Below are 20,054 nucleotides of genomic sequence, written 5' to 3'. Positions count from 1 at the left end.
TGTGGGGCAACAGCTGATGCTGCCACAAGCACTTTCGACTGGCGCTGCAACACCGCCCAGCTCCACGCCCGAACAATGAATAGGAAATTAATGTAGGTCGAAATGGCAGCGAATGCTCTTGAAATAGATTAATTAGATAATTGGGTTGGAAAACTCAAAGCAAAGACTGTACGGAGAATGGGCGGTGAAAGTGGCAAAAGAGTCCTTCAAGGATTTTCAAAAATGTTGCGCTGCCACAGACATGATGAATGGAAAACCCACTACAAGGCTATGGACCAACTTTTCTTTCATTTGGGAGATCAAGCACAAAGCTGCTGTATCTATGTGGGGGAGACAATGAATTCTGTTGGCAGAAAATACAATTTAATTAAATTTAAAAATAACATTTTGTTTACTGTGCATGTTTGTGTTGCAGTTTTAAATACTTTTAAAAGTATTGGTTCATATTCCTTCTTAAATCGCGATTTGTTGCACTTTGAAATGCTCTTGTTCCCAAAACCATACATCAACACTTCTGGTGACTAATCGCAAAGCTTATTCTCGCACATCCTTGAAGATGCATGGTTTCCAGTTGAGTGCCTCTGTCGTTTGCCCAGATACTGCGGCCATAATCCTTTGCCAAAAAATCACCAGTGTTCATTTATGCGGCGTCTTCCCTGCAGTTTGCATAAACTACAGCAGCAATGCCCCGAGCATATTTCAACTGCAAATCCTTTTAGAACTGCTCCGTGATACTGGGCCCTTTGTTTAGTGGCAGGATGCAGGAGTTGCAGCAGGACAACGAGGGGAATTCGGGTGGCTGAGAGTGGGGAGCTTGGAGAAAAGGCCTCTATATTTGTTTTCTTTCCTGTTGTTGTTGAGCAGAAAACGAAATATGCAGCTCGGCACAAAAATGTGCACTTGTTTGTTTTGTTTGTCAACAGAGTCCTGTTGGCAGTCCTTTTTGTGGTCCTGCGGCCTGATGTCTGCACTGCCCTCATATGTTGTCAGCGCTAATCAAGCGCACATATGATAAACAGACTCGCACACTCAAACGCAGACTGAGTTGAGACTCCGAAATGCAGTCGAAGAAATATATCAGCTAAAGCGAACTTACAATATCAGATAATGCCTAGTCAGTAAAAACATTTTAAATAAAAATTAAAAGTTTAAATAAATATATTTTTTAACACAAAAGAAAACTTTCAATCGTTAAGGTATAACCTTAAGATACCTAGTATCTTTAACATATTTTGTATGCTATAAAAAGGACACGAATCTCTATTTTTATCCCTTTTTGTTTCCAAAATTTTTGACGTAATTATAAGTCAAAAACAATATGATAAATTAAGAGTGTAGGCTTAAATCGATTGTTAAATATTCACGAATTATCTACCTGTATCAGATACTTTAGATTTTTCTAAGTGCACACACCACATAGCAGGACACGCAACACTACAAAAATATCAGCAAGAAGGACAACAACTGCAGCAGGACTTATGCAATTGTATTTGTTTACCCGGACGGCTTAGCACTGAGTTCTCCTGCCTCTTCGCCTTCATTGTTTGCATTTCTTTCACTTCGCTCCTCTCCTTTCCCTTGCTTTCTTTAAAACATATCCTTTGTGACGAGTCCTTTGGCAGCGCGCAAAGTTTCTGCGCAATTTCACAGGCATTTACCATATGCAGCTACAGCCACAACAGCGAGGCCCAGAGGTACAAAGGTGCTTTATGCCCTTTGATTGATTTATGTTAATCTTGGCCAATTATGCCGGACACGCAGGCGATTGCCGTGGCACGGGGTGGGGGTAGGTGGGTCGAAAGGACCTTTCTCCTGCGACACGAGATGCTTATTGCATCTGGCCATTAAATGCATAATTTGCCATTGATGGCGAATGGAAATCACTTTTGCATGTTATGTGTGGCCTGCTAGGGGACGTGAATCGATTTGAATAATGAAAGGGAACTGGGATCTAGTTGTTTATTCACCTTCTGTGGCATAATCAGCCAGAGCATCCCCATGAATAAGCTATGCTACGTATTTACAGTCGAATGGATTGTTTACTTGGAGAAAATAGGGCTGAGCTGATAGTGTGTCATCTTAATTAAGTACTTATCATGTGTTTATTACGGTATTTTATGCTTTCTTTTATTTTAACCTACACTTCTGTTGGTGAATAATTGTTATAAATATAGTTACGTAGATGGATATTTAATTTAACATACGTTGGTGAGCCAGTAAAATAGAAGTGGTGTAAGAATAGATTGAAAGATTGAAGAATAGTTTCTGACTTCTTACAAAGCACATTCCCCCATAAGTACTGCCCCAATAACTGCACTCAAATCTGCACTTTTTAGACGGATAACAAAATGGCAAGGAGAAAAGTTGGGGCCGCAGTTGCTACTGTGAAAAAGCATCTTTCTGCGGGGTTTTCGACGTCCAAACTACTAACTAAAGTAACATTTTATTATGTCACTGTGTCACACACCCACACGGCACCCACACCAGCGCAGGGCACAAATACACGTACGGGCTGACATGTTGACATGTTAAAGAGCATGTAAGTGAAGTGTGATGGAAGCTGGGAGATAAGATGGAAGCGGAGCGAGTCATGCACAAAGCGCAGAACCCGAACCCAGAGATATAGTCCACATCCTTCCTTCCGTCTTAGAGCCACAGCCCATTCCACCGCCCCTCCCCCACCATCTTGTCTGTTTTATGGTTTACTTTTAGTTAGTTAGTAAAAAGAATACAAGTTTTCCTCCTTTTTTCGGGCTCACGTCAGCCGAGGTATTTTTATGATGGAATTTTTAATGAATTTACTTTTAGTTGGGTGTCACGCCGCACCTGCATGCGCTTGCATGTGTGTCCTTCCTTTTGAAGGCAGAATGTGCAGGATTTTCTAAGGATTCATATTAAAATCTCGCCTGTCGGTGGGCTTTTCATCCTTCGCTGCACACAAACGAAAGAGGTGTAAACTTGTTTATCAAACTCCACTTTTGTTGCCAAAGCCGCTGGGGTGGTTTTCCGTCTGAACAGATTGAATGCGACAAGTCAAGTGATGTGAATTTAATTTGCATTGCCATCAAAATTGGATTACAAACGGAGAAATGCGAACAAATGTTGTTGAAAGCTCAGACAAGAGTTTTAACAAATCAAATTGTGTGATGGCATTTTTGTGGTACTCATAAAGGAACACAATCGAATCAATTCGAGCGACTGAGATGTTTAGTTTGCTTTGTGGGGTGTATAAATACATTTATTTATTTCTTCAGGGTATGACTTATGCTCTTCAAATGTATTTCGAATAAATTTCAGTCTAAGCAAATTAATAAATGAGTAAACATAAAAAAAGCTAAAATAAAGTCCTAAATACTCTTGAACAGTTTGAGGGGATGATAATTTTGTCGATATATCCAGCCTGCACTAAGGCTACCAAAGTTGTAAGGCTACCAAAGTTGCTCTCCCCAACTATCTCAACTATCCCCACAAACACGCATTGATTAAAATCGCTGCAGTTAAAACTTATGCTCAAGTTCAAAATTAGTCGAAAGCTAATTAACGATAAGCTCGGCTTGCTAAAGTGCAGCGCCGAAGTTTTGGGGGCTCGGAAAAGTTTGTAATGCATTTATCGAGTGACTTCGGTCTCGAGCTAAGTGCTTATTATCGGGCATCTATTTCAATTTCCCCCGGCAATTACAAGGCAGCCGAAACTACGTGTAGTTGTCTGGGAATTACGTAGTTTCCCGCCGCCTAACCCCTGACATTTCGAACGCCCACAAGCCGTGTGACCTTTCACCCAGGGCAGTTCAAAGGCAACTGCCATCGACTGCTCATTTTCACGTTGGTGCTCTGCCAGGGAAACGGGAAAGTCCTCTCGCCAGAGAGCGAGAAAACCGAGAGAGAGTGCGCCGAGAGAGCCGAGGAGAAAATCGAGTGCGAGAGAATTTCCCTTCTGAGTTCGGAAACCGGTCTTCGAGTGGGTTTTGAAAGATTCTGGAGTGGGTTCGGAGCGCTGCATTTGTTCCACTTTCTGAGCAGGATATTTTGGCACGTTTTTGTGTCGTCGGAGCCTTTTGTGCATTGAGTTTTTGCCTCTGCCGGCTTATGGTCAGCATGAGCAGAAATGAAGCGTGCTGTGGGTCGAATCCCCTGCCTTACATTTCGGTTTTTTGTATCCATGCTTTTTGAAAGCAACAGCCACTGGCAGCAGGAAGCATTGCGGTATCCTGACGCTCTGGGGACTCATAATGGTCGAGATTTTGAGTTCTAGTTACAGTTTCTGCCCGGGGCCATTTAAAGCGGCCAACTAGGTTGGCTTAAAACGGCTGAAGCCGAGGGAAAAATGTGTGCCAGCCGGGCCGTCATATAATTTCCATAAATTCTTCATGGCCCAACAAAACTTTCCGCGTACCACATAATTCTTCGTTTGATTTGGCGCAAACTTCTAGCTCAAGCTTATCAAACGCCACATGGCCCCTTTCGCCTTTCATTAAAATCAGCAGAGACTGAAACTTTCCCACAAAGCAATTTGCTGGAAAAACAGCAGCCCGAAAAGCGTTGCAAAAACTTTAAAACGACGAACGTGACCGAGGTGAAGTTTCCCCTTCTTAGCAGCGGTTTTTTCACCCGGACCCGGGATATATGTATAGTTTTTGGTCAAACTGGGTCAGCTGGCGAGCACAGAAAAAGGGAAAAGGACGCCAAACATTTAAAAACATAAAAGACATGCCAGAAATTGCATGCTTCTTTAACCAAGGACTTGACTTGATTTCTTGAGCGCCTCGCCCACGACTCACTCAAGAGCGAGTGGCCCGCGGAGTGAGTGGAACGAAATTTCCCCGCACTGTGGCATTCTCAGCGACCCGATGTAGGCAATACACTCCGCCAGCGACCAGTCAGTCAACTTACAGCCGCTCCAGCGAACGGACGCCCCGAGAATCGAGCTGTAGCCACAGTCCACAGAACTCGAAATCGAAATCGAACCCATGACTTATATATAGAGTCGAACGCTTTGTTTACGTGTCGTGACGCGAGTGCCAGCAGTTGTGTGCGTGTGCCAGACCCAAACAAACGAAAAGTTTCTGAATCCAAATCAAGAAATCGCCATGACTAGCACCACGGATTACCCAGCGGTGGAGACCACCACCTCGGCCGAGGAGCTGTACGCGGAGTACATAGCCGCCCCGGCCAGCAGCATGAGCCCGGCTGCCATTGCCGAGCACCTGCAGCAGAACCAGATCACCTTCGAGATACCCAGTGCCCACGACCTGCGGCACATCGACGCCCTCAACTCCTTCAACGCGCTGCTCCAGAGGATCGGCAACGCGGCCGTGTCCTACGACCCCGCTCCGCCCAGCGGCTGGTCCCCGGACGGCAGCATCAGCACCGAGCAGCTCTCCAAGTCGGTGGTTCTGGACCTCGCCGACCTGCGGGACAGAGCCGAGGACTCGGCGGAGGCCTCCTGGTGGGGCCAGATCTTCGGGGACGCCGACATGCACGTGATCATCAACTATCTGTGGATCGGCGTGGTCAGCTCCCTGGTGGTGCTGTCCCTCGTCTTCATCCTCTTCAGCTGCTACTTCTACCGGAAGTTCCGCACTTGGAAAAAATGCAGTAAGTTTCAGCAGAACAACCCAGAGTCCACTGTTTGCCGCCCCCAAAAGCCCATACATCTGGCTTTTATGTCCCGACTTTAATCAAAATGTTTCGCCAAAGCCTTATCTCCGGCCATTTATTCAGCTGGCTAAACAATATAAAATGCAGAAACAGGTCCCATCAGTTTGGGAGCTCCACGGAGCTCTACGGCCGCAAAGCCTCATAAATTTTTTGGCGCGCTTCGAAATTGTCAGCCAGCCGTTTGCATCGTTCTGTTGTAATTTTAGATACACAAGTTTATTATGCCACAAAATATATGTGCCGCATATTTATAATATTAAATTGACTCGCCTCCGCCCGAGGCATTGTGCCCCTTTTATGATAGCGATAATGTACGAGCTGGAGAATATGGCCGACCTCGTCGACCCCTCGCTCGAGAGCAGAGCTGTGGCCCGAAATTTGTTGCTCAGCAGGCCAAAGGCGTGAAATTGTGCGTTGATATTTATATACTTTTGGGGCCGAGGCGATAAAGAGTAATATAATAAAACAATGATGGACCATATCACTCGGCCGGGGGATTTGTGGAATATTTGCCTAGGCACGGCATACAACTTCAATAATTTTAGAAGCACAGATAGGGGTTCTCTAAATATAGCAGAGGGATTACTTTTGTGACATCTCCCACATTTTAGCCCGGCTCTAGTAGAGCCAAAATCAATCAGGTTTGACACGACTGTTATCGAAATCCCACCTAAACCCCAGATTACCGCCACTCAACCCAGTTGGGCGTAAGTAGAGCCCATGTAAATGTATATCTTATCTGCCCGAAACCTGTTGCACTCTCAACAGGGCAGAACTGCTCCAAATCCCAAAAATAAATCATATGTTTGGGCACTTTACACATAATTACGGAAGACCACAACAAAGGACCCAACTCATACGAGCAGAATAGAAGCGAACCTAACGAAACGGAATTGAACGGAGGGCAGGCTAAACAACCTACACAACTAACAAGTCTCCGGCTCAAGTGTCAAACTTTTTGCAGACCAATTTAGCCAAATGATTTATTTAGGCCAGGCGGGCGGCAACCAGTGAAGGACTGGGCCGGGCAAACTTCAGTCCTGTTCCTGGGAACTCAACTTCTTGGGCCAAGGGCCGTGGCCTTAAAGCCTGGCCAACTCAACTGTCAAACTGTCAATTTTGTGCTAACGAGCCTTAAAAACTTTGCCCTGCGATTACGACACGCGACCGAGAAGGGTGGATCCGGTTCTGGTCCGGATCCCTAGCCATCCCAAAGCACCATTCCAACTATTTCTATACGTGAAATATCAATTTGAGCGATATGTGTTGCCTGCTTTCGGGCGTCCAATGCGTCTAATTAGTTTCGTTAGTGTCGTGTTCTGTTTTTTGGTTTTTTGGTTTTGCCCTGGTCTTGCGCTCCCTCCCGTGAGGAACTGGCCTAGATAGATACCAAGTGGTCGCTGGGATAGGGATAGGTTGCCGGGATACTGGGACACGGGGATACTGGGTTGCCCGGAGTACGTGTGTCATTTATAATTAAGCAACTAGGCCCGAGTTCACTTCGGCATTTGTGCATTTAATGCCAGCTACGTGGCGTCTCGCAGTGTTTGCCTTATAAATGGTTAACGAGGCCCAAACACAAGAGTGTCTGGCCCAGTTGCCAGCCGGGCGTACGGCTTACACCTTATTTATTAAACTGTCACACACAGGCGATGGCAAACTTTCGGTCCTGGCTTTGGCTTGTTATCAATTAGTGCAGCGTACGACTGAATTTATTAACGACGGGCTAAGGAGCGAGTTCCTAATTTAAAGCCAGGCAGCAGCAGAAGCCACTGTTTATCATGTTGTGTAGGTCCTGCATAATTCAGTTGCGTAAAAATGTAATTAAGCGAAGCATATTTGGCCAAGACCAGAAAAAGTTGCTCTTGGCTAGCAGCCCTTTTAAATTTTTAATGGCCTGCCCTGCGTGCGGTGGTGGTAAAAACTAGGAGCTGCTCTCTTTTCTGGCTGAGCAAAATATTTTAGTTGCTCTTGTTTTTCTGCTCGCTTTGGCAAACTCAAATTGAGTGTTGTAATTAACCAAATTGTTTTGTAGCCGGCCAGCGTTTAGTGGCATGGGAAAGGCATGCATATTAGAGCTGGCACAAGCAAAACTTTTAATGGCTGAGACTGCATCTTTTGTGGAAAAATCGAGCAGCAAAAATCGAATCCCCATTTCAATGGCTGGCTTAATAACACTTGAAAGCAGCTTAAATCCAATGATAATAATTTTTAAATAAAAAACTCCGGCCAGGCCGAATGAAGCCAGAGAAGTTCTGGCATTTAAAAAATTAACAGACATTTATGGCAACACAAAATAAAGCAGCTCAGTGTTTTCCATTTGCCAGTTTTCGTTCGAGAGTGCCGGCTTATTGCGATGAATTTAAATTGTTGCATACATGGGGCGCTCCGGCAGCAGAATCGGGGGGGAGAAGACAGGCAACAAATGCAAAAAGAGGAAGGCAAAGTGCCAATGCAGCTGAAAACAAAAGGCACCAACGAATGGCGTGCTAATTTTTTTGCCAACCACACAGAGAGCGAAATTATAGTGCTATTATATTTTGGGACTCGGCTTAGAAGTTGATATTATAAAAGAAAGAAGGAATATTTAAAATGTTAAAAGGCTAGGATTTTTGATATCCATTTACTCAAAAAAATCCCATCATGAAAACCCATAATAGTTCAGTTTCTCTGCGTGCAGCAGCCACCTTTCCCCGATTTCCAGACTTTCTTTGCGTCCATCCGCAATGCTCGAAAAGGCTGAAAGACTGAGAGGTTGGGGGCTTCAATTTTCCAGGGGCGGCTGTTTGCTCAACACTTGCATAAAATATGAAGCCTGCAGCCTGTGTATGAGTGGCCCCGCCCCCGTGGTCCAACGCCCTGTTTGCCGGCTGTCTATCAAACAGAGAGCAAGGAAAAAACGGAAACAAAAGTCAAAAAGGAGGAACACAGGGACAGAGTCCTCATGTGGGATGTCCTGGCCGAAAAAAAGGATATGTATATGTGCTACAGTTATAACAATAAATCAACAACTGCTGGCAGCCACTGTAACTGCTGACTGGTTCTGCTACCGCTGCGTTTTAATATTGTAATGCGCAAATTTTTCAACAGGCTTTGCCTCCATCCCCACCGCAAAAACGGCGACCACCTTTCCTGCCCGCGATGCGCTTTAATTGAAAAAAACGTTTTCGGGGCCCCGAGAATTTATGAAAAGTGAGGCCTGAACAATTAAAAAATTGCCGAGTTTTTCCAGCCCGCCATCGAAATTAAATCGGGCAAAAAACGGCCAGGACGATCCCCTATTTATTTATTGAAAGCAGTTTAAATTGCATTTAATAACACTGAATACCTGCCTTTTTTATGTCGGCCCGCCATATGCAAAGGGGAATTCTATTTGAGGCAAATTATTGCTCCATCCATTTTTAATCAGGCTGTAACTCAAAACACGGCCAAATTAAATTCTTTGATGGCCGCGGCTTAGAGTGCGTGCGCTGGGAAATTGGAATTTTCCAATCTTAATTTAACTCTGCTTAATTTGAACCAAACACACACACACGCGGCCACACACATGGACAGCGGCTGCGGCATTATAAAAATTAAATGCTTTCTGCTGCCTACTTTCCGGGGCTGTCGAGCTTTTATTTCATTGCAGGTGGCAGCCAGAGAGTGTGTGTGTGCGGGAGAGCGGGAGAGAGCGCATTTTATTTCATTCCATTTTGCCACGCGCACACTTCCGGCGTATTATTGCCTAGTTGTTGTTGTTTGGCCGGCCGTCAGTCTGCTGTGAAGGAACTTCGCCTGTCCTGCCATCCTCGCCGGCATTTCCGGTCAGCACAAAACTTTCCGTTTCCCCTTTCTCCGCCCGCTTTGCGAATTTTTTATCTCCTTTTTTGCCCCTGCATTCGGGAAAGTTCAAGCGTTTGCGCCTTTACGCTAAATTGAATTTAATGCCACGGGCCCGTCCTTCTACAAATGTCCTTTGACGTGGACAAACAAAGTAATGACAGAGTCAAAACTTTGATGCCTGATTGGAAGGCACCCACTCCAATTTTGCTACACAGAGAGAAAGGAAAGGAAAGTAAATCCTTGAAATGGCAAATAGGAATCTATGAGGTTCACTGTTTCTGCATTCTAATACAGTTTAAAGCCCCGTTTCCCGTTAAGTTCTCTTATTCTTAAGATATATCTTCTGCTTGTATCAAGGTTATTTCCCTGTTTTCGCCCAATTTTTTCCACGTGCCCCTGAACAATAGAAACTTTCTGCTGACAAACTCAACTAACAAACTCCGTTCTCTGTTCATTGCAGATAAGGACATACGTGCCCAGATCCACGCGGCCAGCGACTCGTACTCCTCGCACCTGGTGGGCTGCGACGCCAGCCGCCTGCTGTTGCACCAGCAGATGCAGGGGCAGCATCCGCATCCACACCATCGCGGCAACGAGGCGGGCTTCTACCAAATCGAATCGCCACCCTGCTACACAATCGCCACCGGATTGCCCAGTTACGACGAGGCACTGCATCATCAGCCCCGGCACTTCGCCTACGGCATGAAGTTCGTCTATCCCTCGCTGGCGGCCGTGCATCATCATCACCACTGCGTTTCCAATTGGGAGAAGGACGAGCTGAATAAGCTGCAAAAGTGCAAGCTGTCAGCGGCAGTGGAGGAGGATAAAGTGGAGGCCTCCCAGTCGCCGTCCGCCTCGGAATCGTGCAACTTGGCCGCAGCCACGCCTGCCATTTGCATTAACATGCCAAATGGGCGGCAGCAGGATGCGCAGGAGGAGGAGGAGGTGGACTCCGCAGTGGCAGTTGCAGTGGCACAAAGTTTACAGCCGGCGGCGGCTGCCGACGATGATTGCGCCTCATTGGTCGTTGTTGTTGCCGCGTGATTGCCCAGCCAGGGGTCAGGGGTCAGGGGTTAAGGTGGGGCCGGGGGTGAAGGGTCAGGGCCGGAGACGGGGCCGGGAGTAGCAGCCCAATTGCTTAGTCACTTGTAAATAGTTGCATCGTCTGCTAATGTTGTTTGCCCCATGTAATAACATATATCTCCGAATGTGTCCCCCCCGCTCTCTTTAAGCAAATTTAGTTTCGTTTTAGTTATCTGTTATATTATTGTATTACGCAAGACTGAGTATTATTTATTGTACCATGTATAAAACCGAATTGTCTATCGATTAAGCCTTAAATCTAAGTGAGAGTGAAACAAAAAATATAAAACTCCAATGAACACACACGTTGCAACTAAATTGAAATTTTTGTTTTCATTTCCTTATCATTTTTTCAGTTCCAAATGCCAAAACTAAAGTTCCTCGATTTTCAGTCCCTTTGTTGACCTTGCTGGCAGTGGACGAGTCCGAATTCGAATTCGTTTTCCAATCCCTCAGATACTCGTACTTGGCTAGAGCAAATATCAGAAGCCATTTGGGGTTTCGGATTTGGTTTTGTTTTGAAATTATGTACGTGACTTGGATGCGGCCGGTCGAGATTAGGTCAGCAGAAATGCATTGCAGCCGGAGAATCCCCCAGGAACGTGCGGTGCTGAAAGCATTTTTCAACGTCCCTTTTAAGTGTTACTCGAGGATTTGGCCAAGTTAAGGATTAACTCTAAAGAGTTTGAAGAGGACATTAAGCTGATTACACAAAAAACCAAAATAAATCATCATCTTGTACAGTTACTTAAGTGCCATTTGATAGACCCAAGATGATGATTGGTTGTGTAATTATCAACCATGGCTGTCTTGTACATCCGATAACTATAATTTTCAAAACTATTTTCAAGTTCCAAGCATTCATATTCATTATTTGATTTTACTTCCAAAGATTCCGCTTCAATTTCCAACAGATAAGTCCCCTTAGCGAAGACATCATTGATCAATAACTAACAAACACAGACAGTTTCTTAATGTTGCAGTTACTACGATTACATAGAAACATTAACTAGAGTTAAACCTAAAGCTAAAGCTCACAAGAAACCAAAAACAATATTGTCTACTATGGGAAGGAGAAAAGGAGGAAATTAAATATGCAAAAATATATATGAAAAGATATTATCAACCGAAAAAAGTGTTTAAATTTCATTTGCCAGTCTGGGATTTCAGCTCCTCAGGCGATGAACTTATTTGGGAGCAAACTCAAGACCTAACAGCCAACAAAGCAGCACTAAAAACACGCGTTAAAGTTTCGTGCGAGCATAAATAATTTCATGTCAAATCCGACACTTTTGCTGAAGCTTCTGCGTCTTTAATGCCGCAATTTGTATTCAAATGTACGATTTGTTGATGAGTCCGAGTCCGCGCTGGAGAGGATGTGGACGGAGGCGGAGGCACTGGCATGGCACATCAAACATTCCATAACGCAGCGGAGAAGTGAGCGAGGAGCTGCAAACACCAAACAGGGCCATAAATTATATTATCGTGCATCGTGTATCTGGTTCAGGTCGCAGTCATGAGTGACTGTGCCTCAAACTGGGCAGAAGGGGGGATTCCGAATGCGAATGGGAATGGGAATGCCAACGGGATTGGGTTCGGGCGGGGAATGGGCGGTGGGGATTGGGGTCTGGGGTCTGGGGACTGAGGACTGGCACTGACATCAACACCAGCAGCTATGGCACATCCACAGAACTTGTGGCTCCGGCTCTCTGTTGTCGTGGTCGTGCTTTGCGTTCTTGCCATGATGTGCCGAAATGCACAAAAAACCCAGTCCAAGACAAAAAGAATGAAGCTCAGGTAAGGAATGCCGAATACGACATGCTCTGAAGAAAGCAAAATAGTAAGGGAATATCTCTATATATATATATATATATATATATATATATATATATATATATAAATATATTATAAATAGTATGTTCAAACCGGAATACTTTAAGATATGCTCTTGTTGCTTTTGTTCTTTCGTAATAGGTGAAATTCATTTAAAATGAAGCGCTTAAAAACTTTAGAGACTTAAAAGATAAAAAATTCAACAAAAAGTAAAAATTTTATCCTATCTCAACTTATAATCATTGCAGATTGCTAATAACGCTGTTATATCTAAAATGCTTCTTAAAGGTAGAACAAATGTTCATTAAATATTCCTGGAGAAGGACTGGCTGTACCCTGCATGGCCAAACGACTCCCAAAAGTTGGCCTGACCCCAACGGGGTTAGAGAGCGTATGGGAGCTCCATCGGACAAAGGTAGGCGGAGTGCCTGCCCAACAGATAAGCGATATGCGGCCGGCATTCATACATGCGAGTAAATGTGTTGTGTGCGATGAGTTACTACTGTACGGTGGGAGTATCTGAGTTTCTGGTACGGTACGTTTTTATGGTGACTGCACGTGTTTTGGCCGTAATTTGTTAAACGGTTTTTCTGATTTTTTCCTTCGGCAGAGTTCATTGAACAGGTTGTTTTGGCTTGACTTTTCGGTCGCCTCTTGTTTGCCCCATTTTGTGGGCGGCCCATAAATCTCGGAGACATTAATTTGTTTGTCACCTGTCGCACATGCGGTTGAATAAGATGTGTTGCCCTCCTAAATGAGTGCAATTAAATGCCTAATGACTCTGATGACAATCGGCAAATCGGATTAAATTTATAGGGGAGAATAATTCATATATTGTCTACGGCTTTGAGAGCTTATATCAATATGCTCGCACTTTCATTCATTACAAGTTTCTCGTAGTCTGGCATGTTTATTGGATAAGGCTCCCTTGTAATTATTGGCTCTACCCAACGATCCAGATTTGTGCGATACTTGTTCCTGTCTTCCGGAACCTGCTTCCCTAACAACTTCATTATCTCATCTCTGCTCAGTTCTTCCCAAGGGGGTGCGTTTTTTGAGGTAAAATGTGGCCTGATTGATGAAAATTCATGTTCCCTCATTTCGTCGCTTAGTAAGTTAAAATCACCGGGATCTTGAGGGTCATGATTGAATATTTCCGAAGATCGAGTAAAAGTTTCAAGTTTTTCTTGTTCTTGCATATGGCTTAGCGGATCATTACTCAATAAATAAGAGTTCTCAGCACCTGACGGATATTCATGGTTACCGATTATTGGGGCCTTAGGAACTATGTATATATTTGGAGAGCCTTTTGACTTGTAAACCTCCTTTGTAGTACCCATCGAAGGACTATCATTCGGTTGGTAGTCTGCCAAGGGAAAATCGAAAGTTGGATTGTCAAGGCCAGCTGTCGGTTTTCCTTCAGCATCATCATCCTTTATCCTTGGTTCAACTTCATCTTTCGGTGTTGGTTGTCTACTGATAGACTCTCCATGACGATATACTGATCTATCGTCAGAACTATCCATCCTCGGTCCAATATCCTGGTTGGGGGGTAGATGTTCACTGTCATGTGGCTCTCCAGGGCGATCATCAAATGGCACATCCCTTTCTGCACCTTGTGTAATATATTCTGGATCCCATTCGTCAGGATTGCGATGGGCGTGATGTACGCCGTTTGGTTCAGGACGTACAGTTCGGGACCTTCCTCTGGTCCGAAATCCGTTTTTTGGTCTTTGGTTGTAAACTGACCAATCTATAGTAAAATCTCTGTTATCAGGCCTTCGTCTATCGAAGGGGTTTCCATCAAAAGGGTTTCTATTTTCATATTCTGGCTGCTTCCCTTCTCTCCCAGGACCTCTTGGAAAATCGGGGTAAAGTTTGTTACCTTGCTCGTTGTCATCGTCGTCATCATAGCTCCTTGTTATCCAATCTGTATCCGTCCAGGATGGTTCAGTTGTTGAATCTGTATGAAAGCAAATATATGTATAAACTAAAAATTAGTCACCGTATTGCGTACCCCAGTCAGGCTTCATATATCGATCCTCTGTACGATTTAGGGAATGGTAATACTCAATCGGGGTGGAGGTTTCTATCCAGGAATCAGGCGTAGTGGGTCTATAAAAGACCTGCCAATAGAACGTCAGCCAGAAAATGATGAGAAAGTCGTGGAACAGTATTAGCGATCCCAGGTAGAAGTCATTCAGACGCATTTCCGCAAATCGGTTTCCATTGATTGTTTGGGCATGGTACATCACGAACTAGGGATACAATTTAAATCGGTGCTTACGAAATAAAGAGGATATTTACCACAAGAATCGTTAGGGTTACAGACAGCTCTACCACTAAATAGGCGTACGGAGCGGTTCTCCAGACAAGCAATTCAAATAGTAGAACGAAGCTGGCGACAATCAGAAAAATAAATGCGATTATGAATAGAACCGCAATGTCTAGGGTGAGATCCATCTAAAATAAAAAAATTAATTTTATATGATAACACAATTAACGTATTAATATTTAAAAAGTTGTTTACTTTTGCTGGTAAAAATATTCCTATTATGAGGAAAATCGCCACTAATATTACGGCCACTGCGAAAAAGGTGAGAGCATCGGCCCACCAACTAATGGCGACTAGAGCAAATGTGGATATGATCTGCAGTTCCACCTTAAATGAGGTAAATGAGGTAAGATAAAAAGCACTACAAATTCATTTTCTTGCAACTTACTATAACCAAAGCCATGACAAAGTTGAGACACTTTATAAAACGCACCTTCTCCACAAAGATGAAGATGATGAATATCACCACGGCCAGTGCAAAGGTCACGAAACAGATGTAGTACAACGACCGGAAAGTTGTCCTTGCATCTTCTCTGATAAAAGATTATTCCATTTAAAATGCAACCGTTTATAATGCTTATACTTACATTAAAGTGATTACCATCCACTGGATCAGGGCCAAAATGAGCCAGAGAAACAGCAGGCCATAGGTCTTAAATGAAAACTTTCTTCGCGCCTTTCGATAAAAACGATGCTCATCCGATACATACATCGTAACTCATGGGTTAAAGTGTTTCGAGTTGGTAACTAAGACTGGAAATTTGTCCTGGACCACCAATAGCTATAAAGAAATTGTGGAGTTTGTGTATAATATGGAGAACAATTTTAAAAGGAGCCGCAAAACTAATGTGATAGTAACAAGTTTTTATAACTTTTCTTTCTAGAACCCTAATTTTCAGCAGTATTGTACTTTAAAATTAGTTTTTTAATAATATTTTCCCTTTCATCACTTGGTCTAACACATACCTATGGTAGTAGTGACTTTCTGATTAGTTGTACGTTTTGGAGGTCATATGGTTGTGGTACGACATTGTTTTGCCAACTAAATTAAAATCACATTTTGCCATTGCTGATTTCCCAATCTTCTGCAGCCCAATCATAGTTCGTCATATTGTCAATTTTCCATTCCTCTTCATTTGGCTTATCATCTGTAATTTAGCCTTTGAAAAAGTTTTGTAAATTAAATTCAACACCTTCCTTACCATAGTCATCATAATCTCGATGCATGGCGGTTGTTCCATGAGTATCTTTTGTGCTCGTCGACATCCAGAAGAAGTCGGTGGATGTGAAATAGTTATAGTTGATTTGCCAGTAGAAAGTCAGGGCGTATATGGCCAGAAATTCATGAAACAGAAGCAATGCGGCCAAGATGAAGTCATCCAAGCTCATCTGGACATGCCGATCTCCATTAATGGTTTGGGCATGCAGCGTGGCCATCTTAAAACTCTTTAATAAATATTTAAAAAAATACGTTGCTTATCTAAGCTCACCAATAACATTACAAGCGTTAGAAAAATCTCGAAGAACATATAGCCATAGCACTTTAAGTCTGGCAAAAAGAGATGTGACATCAGGAAATACGCGGAGAATGTGACCAATATGAAGCTCATGATAAAGAGCGGTGCTATGAACTGGGTCAAATCCATCTGGCAACAGTTGTGGTTTACTTATGAATCATAGTTTTGAATATAGTTTTCATACCGTAAACGAAAGATGGCAGCCAATGACCAGGACTACGACTATTAGAAGTACGCAAATGAAGTAGAAGGCCAACATGTCTGGAAGCCAACTTCGAGCAACAAGCACGTACATCGAAAATATTTCCAGTTCCACCTCACGGATACATTTTTTATAGAGTCTAAAACATATCTTAATATAAGCCAATTAACTCACTAACACAAAAGCCACAATCCATTTGTAAATCCTGTGGACGCGAACATTTTGGTTAAAGGCAAACATGGTGAAAATGATGCCAGCTAGAGCAAGGGTGGCCGAGCCAATTTCCTCAAAATCCCGGAATATCTTACGTCCGCTTTCCCTGCGGGAACATATTAGGAGCTTTACGAGCTGTTTTGTTTCAAAAGTACCCACACCAAGCAGACAATAATCCATTGACCCAAAGCTACTGCCAAAAACATCGCAAAGGTTGCGTAAGTTTGGCGACCAAACCTTTTCCATTTGCGTCGAGTGTCCATATTGAAAGACCCAAAAGTGGAGCCTCTAACTGGGGATTTATCGACTAAAGTTGTTTAGATATAATGTGGAAAATATAGGAAAATTTAGTGATATTTTCTTGATGGATCTGAGAGAGGTTACTTTTATCATTTAAATAAAAATGAGGAAAAACTACCCTACAAGTGGGTATAATTAAATGCTTTAGAATGTAAGAAGAGCCTGCAAATTGTTGAGGAAGGCATGTTCATAGCAAGGAAGCCCAACTATTATTTCAAGCAGAGCTGTGCACTTCTGGGATTGTGTTTGTTCTGTCATTCTGTCAATTATAACACAGTATTCCCAAATATGCAGCAATTTCTGTCGACCTCGGGCAGTTCAGTTTGCCGAGATGTAGGGGAGCAGCCTTTGAGTGTCTGGGAGATACAGTTGGCCCTATCATTGTGTCAACTAACTTGCTCCGTTCACACACAGCTGCGACCTGGCCCCGATACAAATGCTGCAGCTACAGTAAACACACGGTGGGGCGGCCAAGCGGCTAACGCGTAAAATCAACAGAAATTAACGCGGGGCAAACAAGGCGAGCACGGAGAGCCAAGGTTGAGAAATTTGTGCCCAGCTCGATGCAGCAAACAAATTTGCACTTGTTAGCCCGACTTTGGCTTATTTTTTGGTGCTGCCAGCGGAGAAAATAGCGCAGAATATGCCAAGGCGACTGTCAACGGCAAGTGTTAAAAATGCCAGATAAATAATGCTGGAGCAGCCAGACAAGAGCCACAATGGCAAACAGACTCACTAATGAGCTGACTGCACTGCAAACTCAACTTCGCTGCCTGGCCGCCTGACATTCTGACAGATTCGGCTGAGGCGTGTGCGTCACTGGCCAAACACACAAAAAGGTACAAGATACAATTTGCATACTAAGCCCTGCCGCGTCGCACGGTGCGTATGAGCAATGAGGAATAAAAACCATTTAGCGACACATTTGGCATATCAAAACGGCCTTAATGGCGTGTGGCATTCCCAATCAGCAGCCATGTGCGTCTCGTGAGCTCAACTCGCCGAAAAGCGACTTGAGAAGCAGCTAACTGTCGCCGGGAAGCGCGACTATCTGACTGGCATGCAAAATTAATTACGGCCAGAAATTTATTTACGACGACGAGCAAGGCGCTGCGGCAGCCATAAAAGTTTTACGCTCTAGCCGAATTTAGGGGCCGGAAAACAGGGCCAGGGACAGGAGCACCAGGACCAGGAACACGACTGCAGCTTAGATACATTCTCCTTTGCCGTCGCCATAAAATCCAGGCGCTGATGACATTTCACCAGCTGCATTGCAGTGGATGTGGATGCGGACGCGAACGCGGATGTGGATGTGGATGTGTCACCGCTGCGGCGGTTTCGCCTGCTACTGCAGCTAGTGGGGATTTTACGAGCTTTGCAACACTGGTTGTCGGGGCTTTCCGGTGGGAAAGGGTCTTCCCCGAAAAGGGAGTGCCGAAAATCACACCACTTAAGTGCGCGTAATGAAATTTTAAACAGCATTCGGTTCTGTTTATGATTTCGGCTGTAAAATGCATGCACTCGCCGGCGCCTCTAATTCAATTTGGTTTGGCAAGCGGGGTAAAACTATTGCCAACGGCAATAGTGGTTCACCGAACCACTTCGGTGACATTTTTATACTTTATGCACAATGTAACCAGAAAACTACATTTTACGCATACAAATTATTGTTAAATAACATTCAGAAGTTATCTATCTATTTTTAGAAACATTTTAGTTGCATTTGTAATACCTAATTTTATTTATTTCTTCAGATCTTCAACTGTAATTTGCGCCTTTAAAAAGCAAAATGAAGTTCTGAAGTTTAAACTAATTTTAAAGTGCCTCAAATAGAATTATTTCTAAATATAGAGTGTGTTCCTTAAATTTATTAGAAACCAAAGCTGAAAGCAATGTATAAAACTGAGGCATCATAACTTTCAGCCCCTATCAAACTCTCCACGGAAATGCTTTAATTGAAGTACGAGCTTACTGAAATATATGACCAAAACAGTGTACTTTTCCTGCGTTCCGGCTGTCGCACTGCGGATTAGTCGCACCTAAGCAAACAGATAGCCTGGGCAGTCGGAACCCTTTCGATTCCGTAGATTAGCCGCATGTTAGTTCCTATCAAACTGGGTCGCTGTCAGATTATTCCACTTATAAAGCGCACTACAGCACATGCGTATGTATGAGGAAACACCGCTGACTTAGGTCAGGGATAGGTTTATTTAGCGATAAGCAGGGTGCCTTATCCCCACTAAAATAAAACCAAGAACAGTGCGGCTAGTTTGCTGTTGATTTAAGCCAAAAGCAAACACTAGCAGACGCTCATTAGCAGCAGCACACGCCGGAGATAGGGACCACACCGGGTCCAGAGATTACTTCTCGGGGAACCGAGAACACAGCATCCAGAATTCGGAACACCAGATAAAATGCCGCAGGCCAAGTTCAAAGAGGCGGCGAATCATGTGTCGTCACATCATCAAACAAAATGAGGAGCAAATTAGAGGGAGCGACTAGGGACTACCGCCCGGAAAACCACCCAGGGAAGAGGAAGGGGTACCCCTGCCTTCCTTTCCATTTCCATTTTCCACTTGCGTCATCGAAATTTGTAGCAGCTTATCAGGCTGGCTGCCTGATAAAAAGATGAGCTCCGGAAAATTCTCGGGACGCCGGAGAGCGGAGTCGGTGTTTCTGTGTGTGACTCACTTTTGCCGCAGAGTCGAACGTGACCTGGCACTTTAGTGACACTCGCATAATCGGAGCGGAGTGTTTTTCCTTGGTCCAGCGCCTTTATCAATTTTACGACTTCCTTTCCAGGCAAAGACTGGCCAGATACACAGTCTTCTTCGGACCACCGGCTAGCTGCAATTAGTTTTATTTCCCGATTCGTGGACTTGTGGCTCGCTTTAGTATCTTTATCTTAGCTAATTGATATTTATTGCCCGAACACGTTCTTCCACTTCGCCTCATTCTTGCGCTTGCCCATGTGGAAATTTGAAAATACTCGTACTGTGCGTTTTCGATTTTCCATTCCCATCGTATTGGCAACGGGAAATTACGGCCGGCAGGTTGGGATGGTTATACTTTATTGGGGCATGCGGGA

The 20,054-nt window shown here is 44.0% G+C and overlaps 3 protein-coding genes across 4 annotated transcripts; 1 reads left to right on the top strand and 2 right to left on the bottom strand.

The window, feature by feature from the left end:
• Positions 1–4,891: 4,891 nt before the first annotated feature.
• LOC108030672 (protein commissureless 1) lies at positions 4,892–11,699 on the top strand. Its single transcript, XM_017103698.2, has 2 exons — positions 4,892–5,595; positions 9,944–11,699. The coding sequence occupies exons 1-2, from the start codon at positions 5,088–5,090 to the stop codon at positions 10,525–10,527; spliced, it is 1,092 nt and encodes a 363-aa protein (XP_016959187.1). The 5' UTR covers positions 4,892–5,087; the 3' UTR covers positions 10,528–11,699.
• Positions 11,700–13,203: 1,504 nt separating this feature from the next.
• Positions 13,204–15,584, bottom strand: LOC108030514 (uncharacterized). Of its 2 annotated transcripts, none has more exons than XM_017103403.3 (6): positions 15,322–15,584; positions 15,123–15,267; positions 14,930–15,061; positions 14,707–14,862; positions 14,417–14,657; positions 13,204–14,362 (listed from the first exon to the last, which is right to left on the bottom strand). In XM_017103403.3, the coding sequence occupies exons 1-6, from the start codon at positions 15,444–15,446 to the stop codon at positions 13,254–13,256; spliced, it is 1,908 nt and encodes a 635-aa protein (XP_016958892.1). In that variant the 5' UTR covers positions 15,447–15,584; the 3' UTR covers positions 13,204–13,253. The 2 variants fall into 2 exon arrangements, with proteins under 2 accessions (XP_016958892.1, XP_050742183.1); XM_050886226.1 differs by having other exon boundaries at positions 15,123–15,262; positions 15,322–15,482.
• A 153-nt stretch (positions 15,585–15,737) lies between these two features.
• LOC108030515 (uncharacterized) lies at positions 15,738–17,031 on the bottom strand. Its single transcript, XM_017103404.3, has 6 exons — positions 16,826–17,031; positions 16,628–16,772; positions 16,436–16,567; positions 16,225–16,380; positions 15,937–16,171; positions 15,738–15,882 (listed from the first exon to the last, which is right to left on the bottom strand). Exons 1-6 carry the CDS (start codon positions 16,927–16,929, stop codon positions 15,788–15,790), a joined length of 867 nt encoding a protein of 288 aa, XP_016958893.1. The 5' UTR covers positions 16,930–17,031; the 3' UTR covers positions 15,738–15,787.
• Positions 17,032–20,054: the final 3,023 nt, after the last annotated feature.

This window comes from Drosophila biarmipes, chromosome 3L, assembly GCF_025231255.1.
Source record: "Drosophila biarmipes strain raj3 chromosome 3L, RU_DBia_V1.1, whole genome shotgun sequence".
Lineage (NCBI taxonomy): Eukaryota > Metazoa > Arthropoda > Insecta > Diptera > Drosophilidae > Drosophila > Drosophila biarmipes.
This window is presented reverse-complemented; position numbering and strand designations above follow the sequence as displayed.

Excerpts from the sequence above, each read along its gene's own strand:
- LOC108030672 (XM_017103698.2), top strand. The coding sequence starts at position 5,088 with ATGACTAGCACCACGGATTACCCAGCGGTGGAGACCACCACCTCGGCC. Across the intron at positions 5,596-9,943 it reads CCGCACTTGGAAAAAATGCA|ATAAGGACATACGTGCCCAG; the intron begins GTAAGTTTCAGC and ends TGTTCATTGCAG.
- LOC108030514 (XM_017103403.3), bottom strand. The coding sequence starts at position 15,446 with ATGTATGTATCGGATGAGCATCGTTTTTATCGAAAGGCGCGAAGAAAG. Across the intron at positions 14,863-14,929 it reads GAATATTTTTACCAGCAAAA|ATGGATCTCACCCTAGACAT; the intron begins GTAAACAACTTT and ends TTTTTATTTTAG. Across the intron at positions 14,658-14,706 it reads TAACCCTAACGATTCTTGTG|TTCGTGATGTACCATGCCCA; the intron begins GTAAATATCCTC and ends TTGTATCCCTAG.
- LOC108030515 (XM_017103404.3), bottom strand. The coding sequence starts at position 16,929 with ATGGACACTCGACGCAAATGGAAAAGGTTTGGTCGCCAAACTTACGCA. Across the intron at positions 16,773-16,825 it reads TGGATTATTGTCTGCTTGGT|GGAAAGCGGACGTAAGATAT; the intron begins GTGGGTACTTTT and ends ATGTTCCCGCAG. Across the intron at positions 15,883-15,936 it reads TCGAGATTATGATGACTATG|ATGATAAGCCAAATGAAGAG; the intron begins GTAAGGAAGGTG and ends GCTAAATTACAG.